The sequence below is a fragment of the Amphibalanus amphitrite genome, unplaced genomic scaffold (assembly GCF_019059575.1).
Source record: "Amphibalanus amphitrite isolate SeventyFive unplaced genomic scaffold, NRLGWU_Aamphi_draft 000751F_arrow, whole genome shotgun sequence".
NCBI lineage: Eukaryota > Metazoa > Arthropoda > Thecostraca > Balanomorpha > Balanidae > Amphibalanus > Amphibalanus amphitrite.
In genome coordinates this window covers 179978-196019 of record NW_024882245.1, presented here as the reverse complement: position 1 = coordinate 196019, position 16042 = coordinate 179978, and the positions used below count along the sequence as shown (strand labels likewise).

Below are 16042 nucleotides of genomic sequence, written 5' to 3'. Positions count from 1 at the left end.
CGCGGTGGCAGGATGTTTGACTTTACACCGCTATTACTAGAAAAGTTGCAAACCGATTTTCTTATTTCTTGCACGAGAAGATCTGCAATTCAATTCTGGACAGGTGGCCAAAACTTCACATTAATATTATGTTTTCAGCGCGAGTTACGGGCGAAAAACAGGAGGGGTGGGCGAAATCCGCCTCCCCCTTCCACTGCGCGTGTTAAAGGGAAATTTTTGTTCTGTGATATTTTTGCTACCCGCATAAAGCCCACACTAAGGTATTTCCTGATGATGCAGCCCGCATCACCAGGAAAAAACGGTTCAACATTGATGGCATCGTAGCCATCCTAGACCACGTAGCGCAAAACAAAGACCACCATGACCATTAGACTCGCCGTGACGAGCTTCATCGAATCAATACCTACCCATTTTATGCAAAATATCAACTTTGAAATTTGACCTTTTTTGACCTGACCTTGACCTGACCTCCACGAGGAAGTAGCCTAAACCGTTCCTCATGGTCTTATAACCAACACCATTGAGTTTGAAATGAAAAATTGGCCATAAAACATGCATCACACAGCCCTAGTAAAATTGGGTTCATGTGCTGACCCTTGGTGACCTGACCTGTGACCTGACCTGGCATTATCAGTGACCTCTAATAGCAACATACCTAGGTACCTATGTACAGCCCTCTGCAAACTGCGTGGTAGGAATTCTTTTTTCGACAGAACCGAGAATGACGCGAATATACTATGCTATCGGTCACTCGGAAATCGTAACAGCAAGACGCGCCAGACTCCGCACCTTAGATGGGCATTATCATCGTTTTAATTTTCCATCCAGTTTGGCAACAAACCCAAAAGTTTATATTTGCCCCCAAAGCAAACTTTTGCATTTTGCTGCCACACATGGCGTATACTTTGCTTAGTGATAGACCCAATCCAAGGAGTAGGTACCTAGAATATGGCGCATTTATTTGCAGTGAGTTCCGACCGACTGATAACATCCCAGCTAACAGGAAACGTTACTTCAACGTTGTCACAACGTCGTGTTTCGGTAAGTTGCGAAATTACGTTTTAATTACGTTGTAGCAACGTTCTGAACGTTGTGAAGCCATGGTTTGGTCCGAAGGTCGTGGTAAAACGTCGTGACAACGTTTTATTGGTACGTTGCAGCAACCGCGCACTTGCAGCATTATATTTTGATAATGCATGGTGACATATATGGCCATATAATGCATTTCCTTTGACTTTCAATGCGCATATTCAGTTTTCATCGTTAAATTTGACATATTTTAACACTTGGACTGTTCACGTTGTCAGCTGGTGGTCGCCAACACGTTGTTAAAACGGTTTTTCACAACCTTGACATTATAGGTACTGAATAATTAGCGGTGTTTTTACAAGTAAATTCTGATAGGTACCTTTCTCTCTCTATCTCTCTCTAATATATATATATATATATATATATATATATATATATATATATATAACATGTGTAAATTGCAAAGCGTCATTGGCATGTTTTGCAACATCACAGGCGGAGCTAGAGGCTTGCAACTATCCCTATGTAAACGCGGCTGTTAGGTATCCGCGGCTGCCAGCAAGCCACGCGGGCCGCCACTCAGGCGAACGGTGGCTCGCGCCCTGACCTCGCCTGAGGGGCCGTGACGTCAGTGTCACCGGCCGGCGTTCAGAGCCAGCCGGCCGAGCCGCAGTCTACGCGGCGCGAGCGAGCAGTGAGGGCCGGCGGCGGGCGCGTCTGAGATAGCTGGAAGATGGAAGATAGCGCCAGTTGTCTGCGTTTGATGCGATTGTTGCTTTGACTGGTAAGTCAAAGTACCATTTACGAGTAGCATTTGCAAGATTGTGCCTTGTAATATCGTGCGGTCTAGGCTATTTGTAGCTCTAGCCTCTAAGGTGTTTACATGTTTGATCTAGCCTGTCGCACTGTTACGGAAGTGGTGCAGGTATTTTTGTGATTTTTTTCATGAATTGAATGTCTGATTTTCCCTCATGTCTTCCCGCAGACGTCCTGCAACTCGTCAGCGCGCCTTGTGGCAGGCCTACTGTCGGCAATGCGGTAGCGAAGTAGCTGTCCGGAAGCTGCGACCGGAACGGGGGGTGCGCAGACCGTCTAGTCAGGCACTGCCAGCTGCCTAGGGACATCGAGGCCGCAAATGAGCCGGTGCCTAAGGTCCGCCGAGTGATCCTCCCAGCGAGGGTTAGTGAAGAAGTGAACTTCCACCAGTTCTGGCGTGCTAGCGACTAGCGCCAGAGCCGGTAGAACCCAATTCCGTCCCACGCCCCCATGGGGGCGCCCCTGGGCCCCATGCCCCATCACCGATGCCGCCACCGTCGTTTTTTTTTTTTGTAAATTGTCCTGTATGATGTATTGAAATATACACTTCTTACATGTCTTTTTTTACAAGTCTAGAGAACGGGAAGAGAGCGTCGGAAACACATTCTGAGTATGTTGCGAACACGTTGAGAGGGCGTTGCGAAAATGTTTAGGACGTTTACTCAGGGTCGCAGGGACGGCAATACGAAGTAGCGACAACGTGGTGCGCACGTGATAAAAACGTCGCAGAGACGTTGCCGAAGCGTTCTATACTCCTTGTAGTCACGTTGCGGAAACGTGGTGACAACGTTCCAGAAACACTGTTGGTACGTTACAGAAAACATTTCATAACGTTGGCGGGACGTTGTTAGAACAGTTTTGGGACGTCACGGCCACGTTACAGAAACGTTGTGATGACATTCTAATGCATGGTCGGATGACGTTGTCACGCTGTTGTCTGGAGTCTACAAAATTACGTTGTCACAACGATAAATCGGGACGTTGTGGTAACCATTTGACAACGTTTAAACGACGTTGTAACAACGGCAAATTGTTAGCTGGGATAGCCTTTGAGTTATTATCGGTTTTGTCGACAAAAGAATACCTACCACGCAGTCTGCTGAGAGCTGTACTAGGCAACTGACGCCCTATCGCTGATTTTCGATAAAATGCGTTTTGCTCGATGTTATAGCGCATTCCCTAGAAGACCCGTAACCGGCAGAACATTTTATCTTTGACCTGACCTGTGACGTCATCGGTGATCCCGAGGTCAATGAAATTGGATTTCCTTCGACAAATATGAAAGGGCTTTCGAACGCCGCTTGAATTTTGCGGATCCATCCAGTAGTTTCGGAGATACGAGGGGGGGGGGCAAAAAATAGCCCCCCCCACCAGGTCACGCTATGAACGGACCCCAACAGGGCGCGGTTTAAAGACCGTTTGCCCCTGTACTGCCGGTCTCGGACGGGCCATGCCGACATCGTTGAGCACAGCTGTCAACCTTTTGGCGAGGCCAGCTTCGCGCCAGCCTCTGAGGGCTGAGGCTCTCATACACTGGTGCAGGGGCGCGGGAACTACTTTCCGACTGGGGGGGGGGGGGGGGGCACACCATAATAGAGATTAACCTAGGGTACCCCCAAATCTAGTTTTCTCACCGGTTTTAGGCCACTTATTTTTCACCCCTCGGCTTTTTCAACAAAAAAGAAAACATTTGCAAAAAAGTGTGGTATTCCGTCTCAAAGCTGTGGGGGCACCGCCCCCAGGCCCCAGAGTTGGGGGGCTTGCTGCCCCCACTACCCCCCGGCTCCCGCGCCTATGCACTGGTGACACGGCCTTCACGAAAGACCCAGCGCCGCGCCGGCTCTCTGGAGCGCTCATCGCTCACCCTGACCTGAACAGTGACGGTCGCAAGGAAAGAACCATCTGGACAAACACTGGAAAGGAGAAAGGCGTGGGTAGGTCCTATAAAACTAAAAGGACCGAGATGCCCTTTAGCAGTCAGGTCCACCGGTCATTGGCATTGCGCACCATCCCCGGCCCTGGTGGGATCAGCGCGTCGCAACATCTTCACGAGTGGCAAAATCGTCCACAATAGGTCGGTACTGCTCGTGAACACTGCTACAAGTATGTGTGTGTATGTATCACACAATCAGATGATTGTACAGTCGCGAAAAGAGGCGGTATTACAGCAGCTGTCGGGCGCCGAACCGTCCCCATTGCGACCGTGTGTGTGTTTGTGTGTGTGTGTGTGTGTGTGTGTGTGTGTGTGTGTGTGTGTGTGTGTGTGTGTGTGTGTGTGTGTGTGTGTGTGTGTGTGTGTGTGTGTGTGTGTGTGTGTGTGTGTGTGTGTGTGTTGGGGGGGGGGGGGGCTGGGAGCGGTATACGCCGGGCGCTGCAGACAATGGAGGGGCCCGTCACTCAGGCGGGCCGGCAGGCGCGCCTGTCACTCCAACCAGCCGACAACAAAAACAGCCGCCACGGCGCACCCCTGCCGGCCGCCGCCGCACGGTCGGTAGGTACGGGGGGCGCGCGTGCGCGGGCACCCACACACACTTTTCCAAGACACGTATGTGGGGAAGGTGCCTCAATTGCGCCCGCGAGATAAATGCGCCATCCCGGGCCCCAGGCAAAATGGCTGGATGCATGCAATTAGTTATCTGACCTGGTGACCCGACCTACGGTCACCCGGACCTGAAATTTTCAGGTCATATGTAAAAAGGTTGCCCCATAGGCTGTGCGCCGCCGTTTTTACGCTATCTTTGGAAAACCTTAGAGGGGGTCGTATCGACCCCCCCCCGCCCTGCCAGGGCGAGGGTTAACCCGCGAGTTGCTGGGGGGGGGGTGTTAAACGCCCCCACTTTTTTCGCCGGGCCATAGCACAAAAACGGCGCGCCTGCGGGGTACCTCTAGGGAACTGATTGAAACTCAAATTTTCAAAAAAAATCGGTCGGAAATTTTTTGAGATATCGAGGTTTTAGTGACGTCATGATTTATGAGTTTTCGACAAAGAATGGCATAAGTGTTCAAAAAATCATATAAAATCACAGAATAGACATACAGACATGCCGTAAACGCCATTAGACTGCCAATACCATGACAAATCAAATGGCTATATTCGATTATTGATTATCATTCCACATTTTCCAGAATCTTGAACTGAATCTTGGCAATTTCTCGTGACTACTTCACGACCATGATACATGCATTTCTTAATTTGAACTTTTTGAGCCAAACACGTACACATATGATGAAATGAATGTCACCATCGTGTTCTACGCCCCAAATTACCCATTAAACATGTGTCACGGGCTGCGAATATCAGTTTTGATTTTCGGGGATATGTGCCTACCCGATTGACCTGACCTTGACCCTGACCTATGCTTGACTGACCCCTACATGGAGCTGACACTCTTGTAGGCCTTATATGTGATGGATTGTGCACCGTTTTGACAGAGTTACTGACGAGAGGCGCCCATTGCGAAGTCCTGAAGTCCATGCTACTGAAAGCCCGATTTCAGGTGTTTGACCTGACCTTGACCTGACCTGTGGCCTCAAAATTTAACTTTAAATTACTCATCTGAAGCGTCTCGTCGCGTTCTTTCGTTTGCCGCCTCGTGCGTTTCGCTGCGCCTATTGGTTCTCGAGTTATCGGCTGGGGGCGTTTAACGCCCCCCCCCCCAGCAAACGGTGGGTGGCGAAATACCCCAGCAACTGCCGGGTTAACAGGCCTACACAGACAATCAGTTCAATCGGCCTCTTCACGGCCTAAAATGTCGCAACTCCGCAAGGCCCCAAGTGCCAGGGTATCTTTCATCGAAACATGAAACTAACAGGACTTAGTATCCTCCCTAAGCCTCACGCCTTCAGTCCGCTGACCACACTAATCACTTCAGCATTCGCGTGTACCCAATGGCGGATTTCAGAACCCACCAAATCAGCTCCGTTCGTTGTCAAAACAAATATATTTTGGTATGTACGTTTGTACAAAAAGTGGGCACGTTTATTCGGGGACGCACAGTATAGTCGATAATGAGTATACACCATACAAAACAATTGGGCTTCGTCGGGCACAGCACAGAATGTAACGGCGCCCACTGTTCCACCATCCCCGACAAAATCACAATGTGAACGAAAATCGAGCCGAGTCCGGCCGGCCACCCTGCCTCCCCGTTAGAGGTATTGTGTCAGTGTATGTGTGTCAGTGTGTGTGTGTCAAAGTGTCTGTAATTTACGCTATCCAGCTACATCCGCTCGCCGACCGACGGCCGGCCAACGCGAGACAACATTGCAAGCACCCAAAAACGGCAGCCAGCGGACACAACTGAACAGGCCTAGTGCCGCTACCTGCTGCAGAGTCTAGCACATGAACGCATGTAGAGACGCCGGTGGCCGGCGAGGCGAGACGAGCACATCGACAAAAGTCCGCTACAAAACACCATTTCATAATTACAATGTCGTCACATTAAAACAATACAACGAGGTCCAATAAATTAATTTAAAAAATTCCGGTCTGGTGCGTCACAAGGGCAATTTCGTCAACGGGGAAAGTTGTCAGAGTTAGGTATTATGCGTAGGTATTGGGTATTTTCTATTTTGTCACGGGCTTTTGCTGATGTCCTCAGCCGCGCGCCGGGCCCGGTGGCCCACGATGAAATCATATGGGAGAGCCGACTAGAGGAGGGGAAACAGCACACTCGCCGCAACGGAGATTCAGACAGAAACCAGCGTATGAGACACGCACACGCATCACACGCACACGCACACGTATACATATACATACATATATATAGGCGTCGATTTTCACACTACTTTAGAAACGCATTCTAGAACGAGTATGTACAATGGGGCTTCAGAAGCCAGGGCGCGCTGCCAGGGCGCGCGCCGGCCGAGCGCGGCCCACGGGTGCGCTGGTCGGGCGGCCGCCACTCCGTCGGCGGGCCGTCACTCGCCGTCGCTGGCGGCGCCGCCGGTCACACTGTCCAGTTCACAGGTGGCGCGCGGCCGCACGATTTGTGGTGAGATTCGGGCCGACCGGCCGGCGGTCGGCAGGCCGTCGCTGACGCCGGTACCGGTTACACGGTGGCGCCGCGCGCTCTGAAGCACGCAGCGCGCAGTGGCACGCGCTCACAGAGCGCCCAGCGGCGCGGCGGCCGCCGCCGTCCGACGGCCCCACATTCACGCTAACTCTGAAACAGAGCAGAGGGGCGGCTCAGTGATCGGCGTTTGGTTGTGTAATCACTCCTCACAGTCACGGACAGAAGGGCCCAATACCGGCCGGGTCAGATCACACAATTACAACCAACCGAGGTCCCCTCGCGGGAACCAGCAGAGATTCTCGGAGAACGTCTTGGTATGCCAATGGATGTAGCGATCAAAATAGCAGTCGGGTTGGCAGGGAAACGACCTAGAAAATGCTTTTCTTTTGCGGTGTTAGTGATTTCATTTGGTTCATTTCGCGGTAATGCTCACTTTTACCTGGAGGTAGGTACCTATTGAGTGCTGCGTTTTATGCAATATACCTAATGACAACTCATTAAAAAATGTAAAAGAATAAAACAAAACCCATTGTTCTAAAACAAAACCAGCTAAGCATAAAAAAGTAAGCGGACAGGATAACACAGCACTTCAAGCGCAGGAGCCATGCTCCCAGCATACAAAACCAGTGTCGCTGATAGCCTCACGGAGCAGCTATCACAGGGCCTGGGGCTCACCCTGAGCTTTGAGCCCAGTCCCGTTTGGCCGTGCCTTCTCGGTAAGAATAAACTGCGGCTGAGCTCCGCGGGGCGCCGCACACACCCCACCTCCCTGTCTGAGGTCCATGACCTCGCCGGCTCCCCTGGTAGGGACGAGGGCGGAGGGAAAGTATGACATTGCCACCTAATCGCCAAGATCAGCCGATGCAATAACGTCCCGTCCGCACCCAGCCAGCCGCCGGCAGCTTTTGGGCCGAACAATGCTCGAGAAGAGGTCATTCTGCCAGCGCTGACGTCCCAACGGATTCTAAAACAATGCGACACAATTGCCGATTGTTGTCCGGCCCTGTCTGGCGGCCCGGGTCAGAAATTAGCGGCCTTTGCCGGGGCCGAGGGTCGACGGTCTGCCGGGGCGCAGCAGCAGCAGCAGGAAGACGTCTGTCGGCCTGTGTCCGCGGCTCTGACGGGTCCTCCCTAATCCGCGGCACGCCGGGCCGGCCCGGCCGCACACGGCGGGGAGGAGCCAGCGCGACGACGGGAGCTCGGCCGGCGATACCCTATCATTGGCGGCGGCGCAATTTGGCCAGCCGCCCCCCGCCGGCCGGGACCGCCCCCCGCCGGCGCACACCGGTTACACGGCTAATGAACAATTTACGCCGAAAGCCGGGGAATTCGGATGAGTCGGCACAGCACAGCGTGTTTTCCGAAATCGAGCCGAACCGTGCCTTCTGGCCGGAGCAGCTTTCTCGGCTGCTTTCTCATCAGTGCTCCGGGCAAAGCGTGACATGTTTCGCCCTAAGAATAAGCGCTGCTTCAATCTGGATTATTCGGACACGAGAAAGAAGATGTGAACATTAATAAACTAAGAAATGATCAGCTTCTTCAAAGCAATCGGAAGACTTGCACGTTCAACGGTAATCCATACCTAAGTAGGCATGAATATGAACATCCTTTGCATTTTTTTTTGCCAAATATCGTCCATTATCCAATAACATGACAGTTGGGTGACAACTACTTTTACAATTTCCTCATCCGCTTAAAATTGTTGCATTTTGAGTTTCAATAAGTATCGTGCTTTGATTTAGCGCGAGTCAAATGTTAACCTTACAACCATGAGTAAAACCATCCCCAACTATTTAACTAAGCGCCCAGCAACCATTCACCAAACGCCGAACACTGTGACAATCCCCAGATACACCATTTGTCAGCAAAGACGCATTGCAGGCGTACAAAAGGCGACCACGAGCACTCACGGCAAGCGGCACGGCGGTCGGCCGGCACGGAGATAAATCTGGCCGGCTCCCGGGCGCAGAGTGTGCCGCCCGGCAGCTCTGGCGGGCCACGCCGCGGCGTCTCCGGCACGGCCCCCGCGGGAGGCACGGCCCCGGCCCAGCGCGCGCCCATATACCTGTCCTCCACCGCCGCCGCCCAGCGCGCCGATAAATATCATCCGTCCGACGCGAAAAAAAAACTCCGCTGCCGTGCTCGCTCTAACGCTCAGTAATCAAGTAATGGAACGTCGCGGGCGGCTGCGGCGCACACTGCGCGAACAGAGCCGCCGCCGCTGTGCCACCGACACGGCGCGCCGGCCCGCAGACGATGATAAATCGATCATTTAGCGGTGATTAATCGATCAAGGAGGTGGCAATGTTCGCACGCGCCGCTACCGGCGTCCGGCGTAACCGATTGTTTGCAGATTAGCCGGCCGTCGCGGGGGCTGCCAGCCACCGGCCGGCCGGACGCCGGACAGCGGAACATCAACTGCAGCCGGGTGGAGCCGGCGGGTCGAGGCAGCGAGCTGCGCAGAGGCCGGCAGCCATTCAGGTGTCAGTCCGGCCGAGACACGTCGCCCGCCGCGCCGGGAGGCCGGCGACCAGGCGTGACACGCCGGCTGGCCGCGCTGGCAGCCCACGTGGAAGGTGCGCCGGCCGATCGAACTGGGCCTGTCAATGGCCGCCGCGCCGCCAGCCGGTGAATCGGCAGTTTTTCCCGGTCGGCACTCACTGACCGCCGCTCTGTGCCACCGCTCGGTGTCGCGGCGCTGTTTGGACAGCTGCGCCGGCGCGGCGGTCCGACCGGCCGCCGTCCCCCAGCAGTGGGGCGCAGTCTGCAACGCACACAGATGTGGCGGCTCTGGCGGTCAGCCGGTCCGGCCGGCCGGCGGGGGACTGATGAGGCCGTTTAAATGCATCATGGCGCGCCGCTCGGACACGGACCGACGACGCCGGATTCCGTTTGAATCGTGTCGGCTGCCGGCCGGCGGCGCGGCCCGCATACCGAGTGGCGGCCGGCGCCCCGTCACCGCGCCCCCGGGCGTCACCGCGCGGCGCCGGCCGCGCCCCGCGTCCGATACCGGCTCCGACGTCAGTCCACATTTACATTACAGCAGGCTCACGCAGCTCCATTCGCCCCACCGACCCACCCGAGGAGCCATCCTCCGAGACCAGGGCGCTCGGTGACACTGTGGGCACTGCGGGAGGCGGCGACCGAGCCCATCCAGCCTGTCCCTGCGGCCGGCACCCCGCGCGGCCCGACCGCTTTCACTCCTTACGGGCCACCTCTTTATCCCCGGGCCCGCTTTCACGGCGTATCCGTGGCGAAAAACGGCCGCAAGAAGCGCCGTGCGGCAGCTGGGAGCGGCTCGGGAGGGAGGCCGTCCAGCCGGGACCACTGTCCCCTCACTGGGTCCGACTGGCGGCCCGGCTTCCCACGGGACTCCGAGGGGGAGGCACGGACCGGTAATGCGCCGACAGCTGACCCGGTGATGGCCACTGGCAGCCTGCCGACGACAGCCTAATGAACACTTGCACGAGAAAAATACACAGAGCCGGGGCGAGTACACCGGCGCGCTTAGTGCGTCGGCAGGGGCGCGCCGGACCGACGCCCGATCACCGCACGGCGCGGCACCACTCACCTCAGATAGCAAAAGCCCTTGTTAATAGCCCATCCCCGGTTGTGAGTCCGAGTAGGCGCCCTGCAAAAGAGCAGACGGGCGGGCGTCAGTTGGTCAGGTGATTATACAATTACAATGCACTCCAGATGGGGAGCCTAACGGCGGCCAGCCACCACTTCACATGATCTATCACACATTCTGGCGGAATAATCGGCCACACCAGCTCACTTGGACCATCCATCCATCAATCCAGAGAGCATTTAGCGATTGAACTAGCACGTAACCAGCACCTATCACACGTAATTACAGCCTGTACCGACCAGCCTATCGGGACCATCTAAATAAAACATGCAAACAAATGTGAGACGTTCCCAGCCCAAACGGCAGTTTGGCATCAATTTAAGGAGTCATCAGCACGTTCCATTGGTATTTTACTGATGCTATCATTACCTCGGATATATAAACAATGAAGCCTCATTGTAGTGCAACACATTTCAAAATACAAAAAGGTGCTTTATCAGCCTGACGTCCTGTAGAGGAATTTCTGTACGAGACCGCGGCATGCACAATGGCCACTCGAGCGAAGCTATTTCCTGCTCAGCGTTTAAAACGCCGTCGCTGATCCTCACTAACAAGCCAACATACTTCGCTGGCTTCCTGAAACCCGCGGCGCCGCGATCCGAGGAAAGCCGCCCCAGAGCCGGCCGAAGCCTGCGGCTGGCCGCCGGCCCACTCACCTGACCCTGACTGTTGTACTGGGCGCCGTTCATGGACATGTTGTAGCCCATGTCGGCGGGAGGAGGCGACATCATGGGGCCCGGCGTGCCGGCGCCCATGCTGTACGGGGAGGAGCCTGCGGAGGAGAGGAGACGCCGCCGGTCAGCTCACGGGTCACGACATCAGAGCACGGCGCACGTCCGCCAGAGGCTGCTGCAGCCGACACACTTGGTGGTGGGTTTGTCCAACACCTGCACACAACCAGGCCGCAAATAACCTATCAGTGGCGGCACTTGTATGCAGCAAACAACACTCGGGTAGGCTGCAAGGGAAGGCTGTATCAAACGACTAGCAGACAGAAAAAAACGCATCCCGTGGCAATTGATGTGTAAGGCTTCATCGCGCAAAAAGCAGAGGGGCGCGGGCGGCGCGGTGCTTCAGGCCAGAGTGCGCGCTGACGTGTGCTGAAGTGTCCGAGCCGCGGTGCGGTCCCGGCTCGGGGCGATCGGTCACCGCGTGACCCGCGACCTGACCTGGCCGGCCCGCTCCGACACGCCGGTAATTATCAAATGATGGCGGCCAGCCGGGCCAGCGGCGCCGCCGGCACCGCTCCCGGCGCCCGGCCGCCACATCAGATTAGGTAATAATCGGCCGAAAATCACCAGATGTGGCCCCGACAAATTACAGATATTTTTACAGCTAATCACGTGGGCTCCTATTACACGAGACGGCGCTAATAATACGGCACGGACGCTCTCCGGGCCAGGTCCGAAGTAGGCGCGCGGCACCCACTGCACTCTCCCCAAGAAAGTTCATGGCGAAGAGGGGACGGCACCGTCTGCCTCGTGCAGGGGTGGGCGAGGGCTATATGAATTCGGTCTGAAACCAAACAGCATCAGGGTGGGGATTTTTCACCAGCAACAACCGGTTTGCCCCTGGAGACACTCGCTTCAGGAGCCCCAAAACGGGCCCGCAGAACTTATCCGGGCATTATCTTCATAACCAGCCGCTAGGACCATCGCCACGGGGCGCCGGCCGCGGCCGAAGTAACTCATGAATAAGTGCAGAGTTAACCCACCCAGGAAGCCGGGGCGCAGGCCCCTTTATCAAGCGGCCCACGCCCGCGGCTCCAGCGGCTCCAGAACTGGCCCGTCCCAGATCCGGGCTCAGACTGGCTGCAGCCCCTGAAAGAAGAGGACCTGCAAGGCTGACCAAGAGCGCCGCCGAGCCGCCGCCGCCGGCTTCTAATACCCACGTCACCATAAATTGCGATTACGAGTAATTAAAGCTGAGTCTGATAGCGCTCAAAGGCACGGCGATGCTTTATAGGGCGGCCGCAGACGGAGGCAAACAAAAATCGCCGCTCGTCGGCACAAAGCGCGCTGCCTCGGCCGTCCGCGGCCAGCCATAGCGGCCCGCCGCGTGGCGCGCAGATAGAAACCCCGGTCGGCGGAGGCCAGCTTCTAGACGCTCATCTTGGGAGGATCACAATATGACACAGCGGGCGCACCCTGAATATTTAGCAGCGCCGTCGGCCGGCGAATAACAATGGCCGTCGGCCGGCGAGGAATCCGCCGGCTATATCTGCGGACTTGGACGAGCCCCGGCCCCCGCAGCCCGGAACCGCTCCTTTGGAATCTTTATCCAGCGGCCCGAATCTGGCGTCCTTTATGCTACATTTGAGCCGCTGTTTCGCTCTAATCTTCTCATGATGGACTGCGCCGGGTCCGAGGCTTTAGCGACTTGTGCTGAAATAGTACTAAGTTTGCTCGGCCTCCACCACCCGCAGCATGACGCACCAGGTGGAGATCGTGCGGCCGATGTTCGTCCGGTCCCGGCGGACAAATCAGATGAAGCCACTCGGCGCCTGTCGCCCGCTCGCTCCTCAGGAATGGGCCATGATACGTCCGTTACGACGAGCTACTGCGTTCATCACGGCCTCCCACTAGTGGCAGCTGTCCCCGGCGCTGCGCGATTGTCGTCCGGAGCCGGGCCGCTGGGAGCGCGGCACATACAGAGCAGGACTGACGGGTGGCCGGCGGACGGGCGTCCGGGTGTCGTCGCACAGCCGACCAGCCCCTACCGCTCAGCCCGCTGACGGACCGGCCGACAGACCCGCTAACAGACCCGCTAACAGACCCGCTGCTGACGAAGCCCGGCAGCGGCACGGCGGCGCTGATTTACGGACGGCACCGGCCGGTCGCACGGTCGACCCTCCCCGCTCCACGGCGGCGCCATTAGCCGCCCCGAATAAAGCTCGACTGTCGACTGCTGTAACCAGCCCGGCCGGCCCGGCCCAGCGGCGGCGGCTCCTCCGCCCGCGCCGGCCAGACTCACCTCCCTAACGAGACCCATTGCGACGCCCACAGGCGATACAACTGACGAGTAAATTCTCCAGACGGCCCCTTTCAGGTGGGCGCCGCGAAACACGAATGGACCAGACCGTCCGCAAGTGTTTGCATTTGAGAGAGGCTCCAGCAAGTTTCCTGGCTTACAAATGGCCCGCTGGCTGCAATCTGTACAATCGAACGGCCCATGGGCGGCTCAGCCAATGCACGGATCACACGGCCGCTAACGGGCCTATGCGGAGCGTCCGGCACGAGCTAGGCGCTGATCGCTCATTTATTGCGATAGCAGGCGCTGATTAGTGATTACATAGACCAAATGGCACCAGTGTGTGTTTTGCCGGATAAAACGTGAACCGCAAGTATCTTGAACTGGTAAGTCCGGCATCATTATTTATACCTAGAGAAGTTATGGCCGTCTGATTTTCACGGGCCAACGGCGCTGCTGAGAGTTGTGCGGTACAGCCTACCATCAGGCGCACACTACTGGCGACATCTAGTGACGAAATTTAGAAGCGTTAACAAGAGACCTCGGACCATGCGTTACCAAAGGAGGATTGTTTGAATATTTAACCCGCGCCCCAGTGGCCGTCTCAGCCAACTTCGCTCTAGTGGGGGGGGGGGGGGGCATATGTTACCACCCACCTCTAACTCAAAAACTAAGAGGGCTAGAAAGACGCGGTAAAAAGCAGTCGATAGCTCTCAATGCATACGTTTGAAAGTATTTCAGTCATTTTTCACCTTAGAGCAATATTGGGGTCACCAGAGGTCATCAAAGGTCAAAATTTGCCAATTGTCATTATATTTTTCAGAAAACATGCCGCTATCTCAGGAACTATGGTAGCTAGAAAACGCATGGAAGAGCAAACGATAGCTTTTGAACTCTTCTTTTGAAAAGGTCATTATCAATATTGACCTCAGGTCAACGGTTTAGCCTCCAGAGGGCAAAAACTCCAAAAATAGCTGTTTTTACGAAAAGTGTTTTTCGACAATAACTTTCGACTACAAAAAGCCACGACATTTCTATTGCCAGAATCGTGTTCCCCTCGCCGAGACGCGTCGAATGAACTATAATTTGACCTTGAAAGGTCAACTTGAAAATTTGACCTCAGGTCAAGGTCATGACCTTACCGGAAAAGGTCATGTTGCATATCAGTCGATGCGTCTCAACAAGACAAACACAATGAGACCATCCCCAGCGTTCTATCTCTTTCCAATCGCGAGTTATTGGCAAAAAAACTGTTTGTAGCCTCAAGTGACCTCGGATGACCTGTCTAGAGGCTATCAGCAAAAATGACACCTTGGTCATCACAAGTGGACTAAATCATTGTGATTCTGAAATATTTGGACTGTTCCGATGCGTACACACGGATCTAGAGGCATTTTCATTTTTCTCCACTGACTTGTAATGGAAAGGTCACGCCACTGACCTGACCTTAGGTCAGGGATATGAAAAATCCGAGATATACAAATTGTAGGCGCCCATAACAGCATGCAATCCACCCAGTTTCAAACCTTTCTGACAAACACTCCAGGCTGGACATGATTGCAAACTTTTTTTAGGCTTGGTCAGTTAACTTGACCTGGTGACCTGACCTGACATGACCTGGGGTCAAAAATTTCACACATTGTCCAAAATTGATGTACCAAAAGCTACCCCAAGCGGAGCGGCGCTACGCGCCGCGGTTTTTTATTCACACGCAAAAAACGCGACAGGGTGGTAACATATGCCCCCCCCCCCCACTGGGGCGAAGGTTAACTCCCAGTTCGGCCGAACGGCGCGGTCAAATTCCTGCGTAATTAATTGTTCATAACTCCTTGTGTACTACAACAAGAACTCTGCTGCCCATGGAACTTCAAGGCATGTTTTAAAACAATTAGGCAATCGCAGACCTTTGATTCATGAAGGAGGGGTAAAGTTAACGCGTCGCACTATATAAACATCAAATTTTCCAGTTTCGATTCCACCCAAAACAGTTGAATCCCGTTCCGTTCTAGTCAGAGACAATTGGGTCTCTGCCGGCCGTTTTCGGTCGCGCTGTCCCCTAACCCGAAGTAGGGGGGGGGGGGAGGGCGGTCAGACGACACCCAATCAGCGCCAGCCAGCCCCCCCCTTCTCCCCCCTCCGCGGCCGGCTGCCGGCGACAGACGGCGATGGCACAAATTGTGACGGACTGAGCCCGAGCAGCAATTAAAGGCCGGCAGCACGTTGCAACCGAAGCCATTTCGCCGATATGGCACATTCCGCGCCGGGAGCTTCATTACGCCCCGAGAGGCGCCGTGGGCGGACGAGCCGCGCTCCGGCCGCCGCAGCTGCTGCAGCCACTGAGCGGACACCGGCGGCTGCTGAAGCCACTGAGCGGACACCGGCGGCTACTGCAGCCACTGAGGGGACACCGGCGGCTGCTGAAGCCACTGAGCGGACACCGGCGGCTACTGCAGCAGCTGAGCGGACACCGGCGGCTACTGCAGCCACTGAGCGGCCAATACCGTACTCGGAGGACGGCAGAAGCAGAGGCCCTTGTCCGGTGACAAATTTTGAAACAAGTAGAGAATGTGATACTTTGATT

General features: G+C 55.2%; 1 protein-coding gene across 6 annotated transcripts in view; it reads right to left on the bottom strand.

Moving 5' to 3' along the window:
- Positions 1-5788: 5788 nt before the first annotated feature.
- The window catches only part of LOC122365609 (homeobox protein extradenticle-like), an 87973-nt gene continuing 77719 nt past the window's right edge, over positions 5789-16042 (bottom strand). For all 6 annotated transcript variants that reach the window (XM_043336965.1, XM_043336970.1, XM_043336971.1 and 3 more), the window contains exons 7-9: positions 11148-11263; positions 10432-10491; positions 5789-7010 (exon numbers count right to left, since the gene is read on the bottom strand). In XM_043336965.1, the coding sequence (XP_043192900.1) occupies positions 10453-10491; positions 11148-11263 (155 nt within the window). In that variant the 3' untranslated portion in view covers positions 5789-7010; positions 10432-10452. The remainder of the gene's footprint in view (positions 7011-10431; positions 10492-11147; positions 11264-16042) is intronic.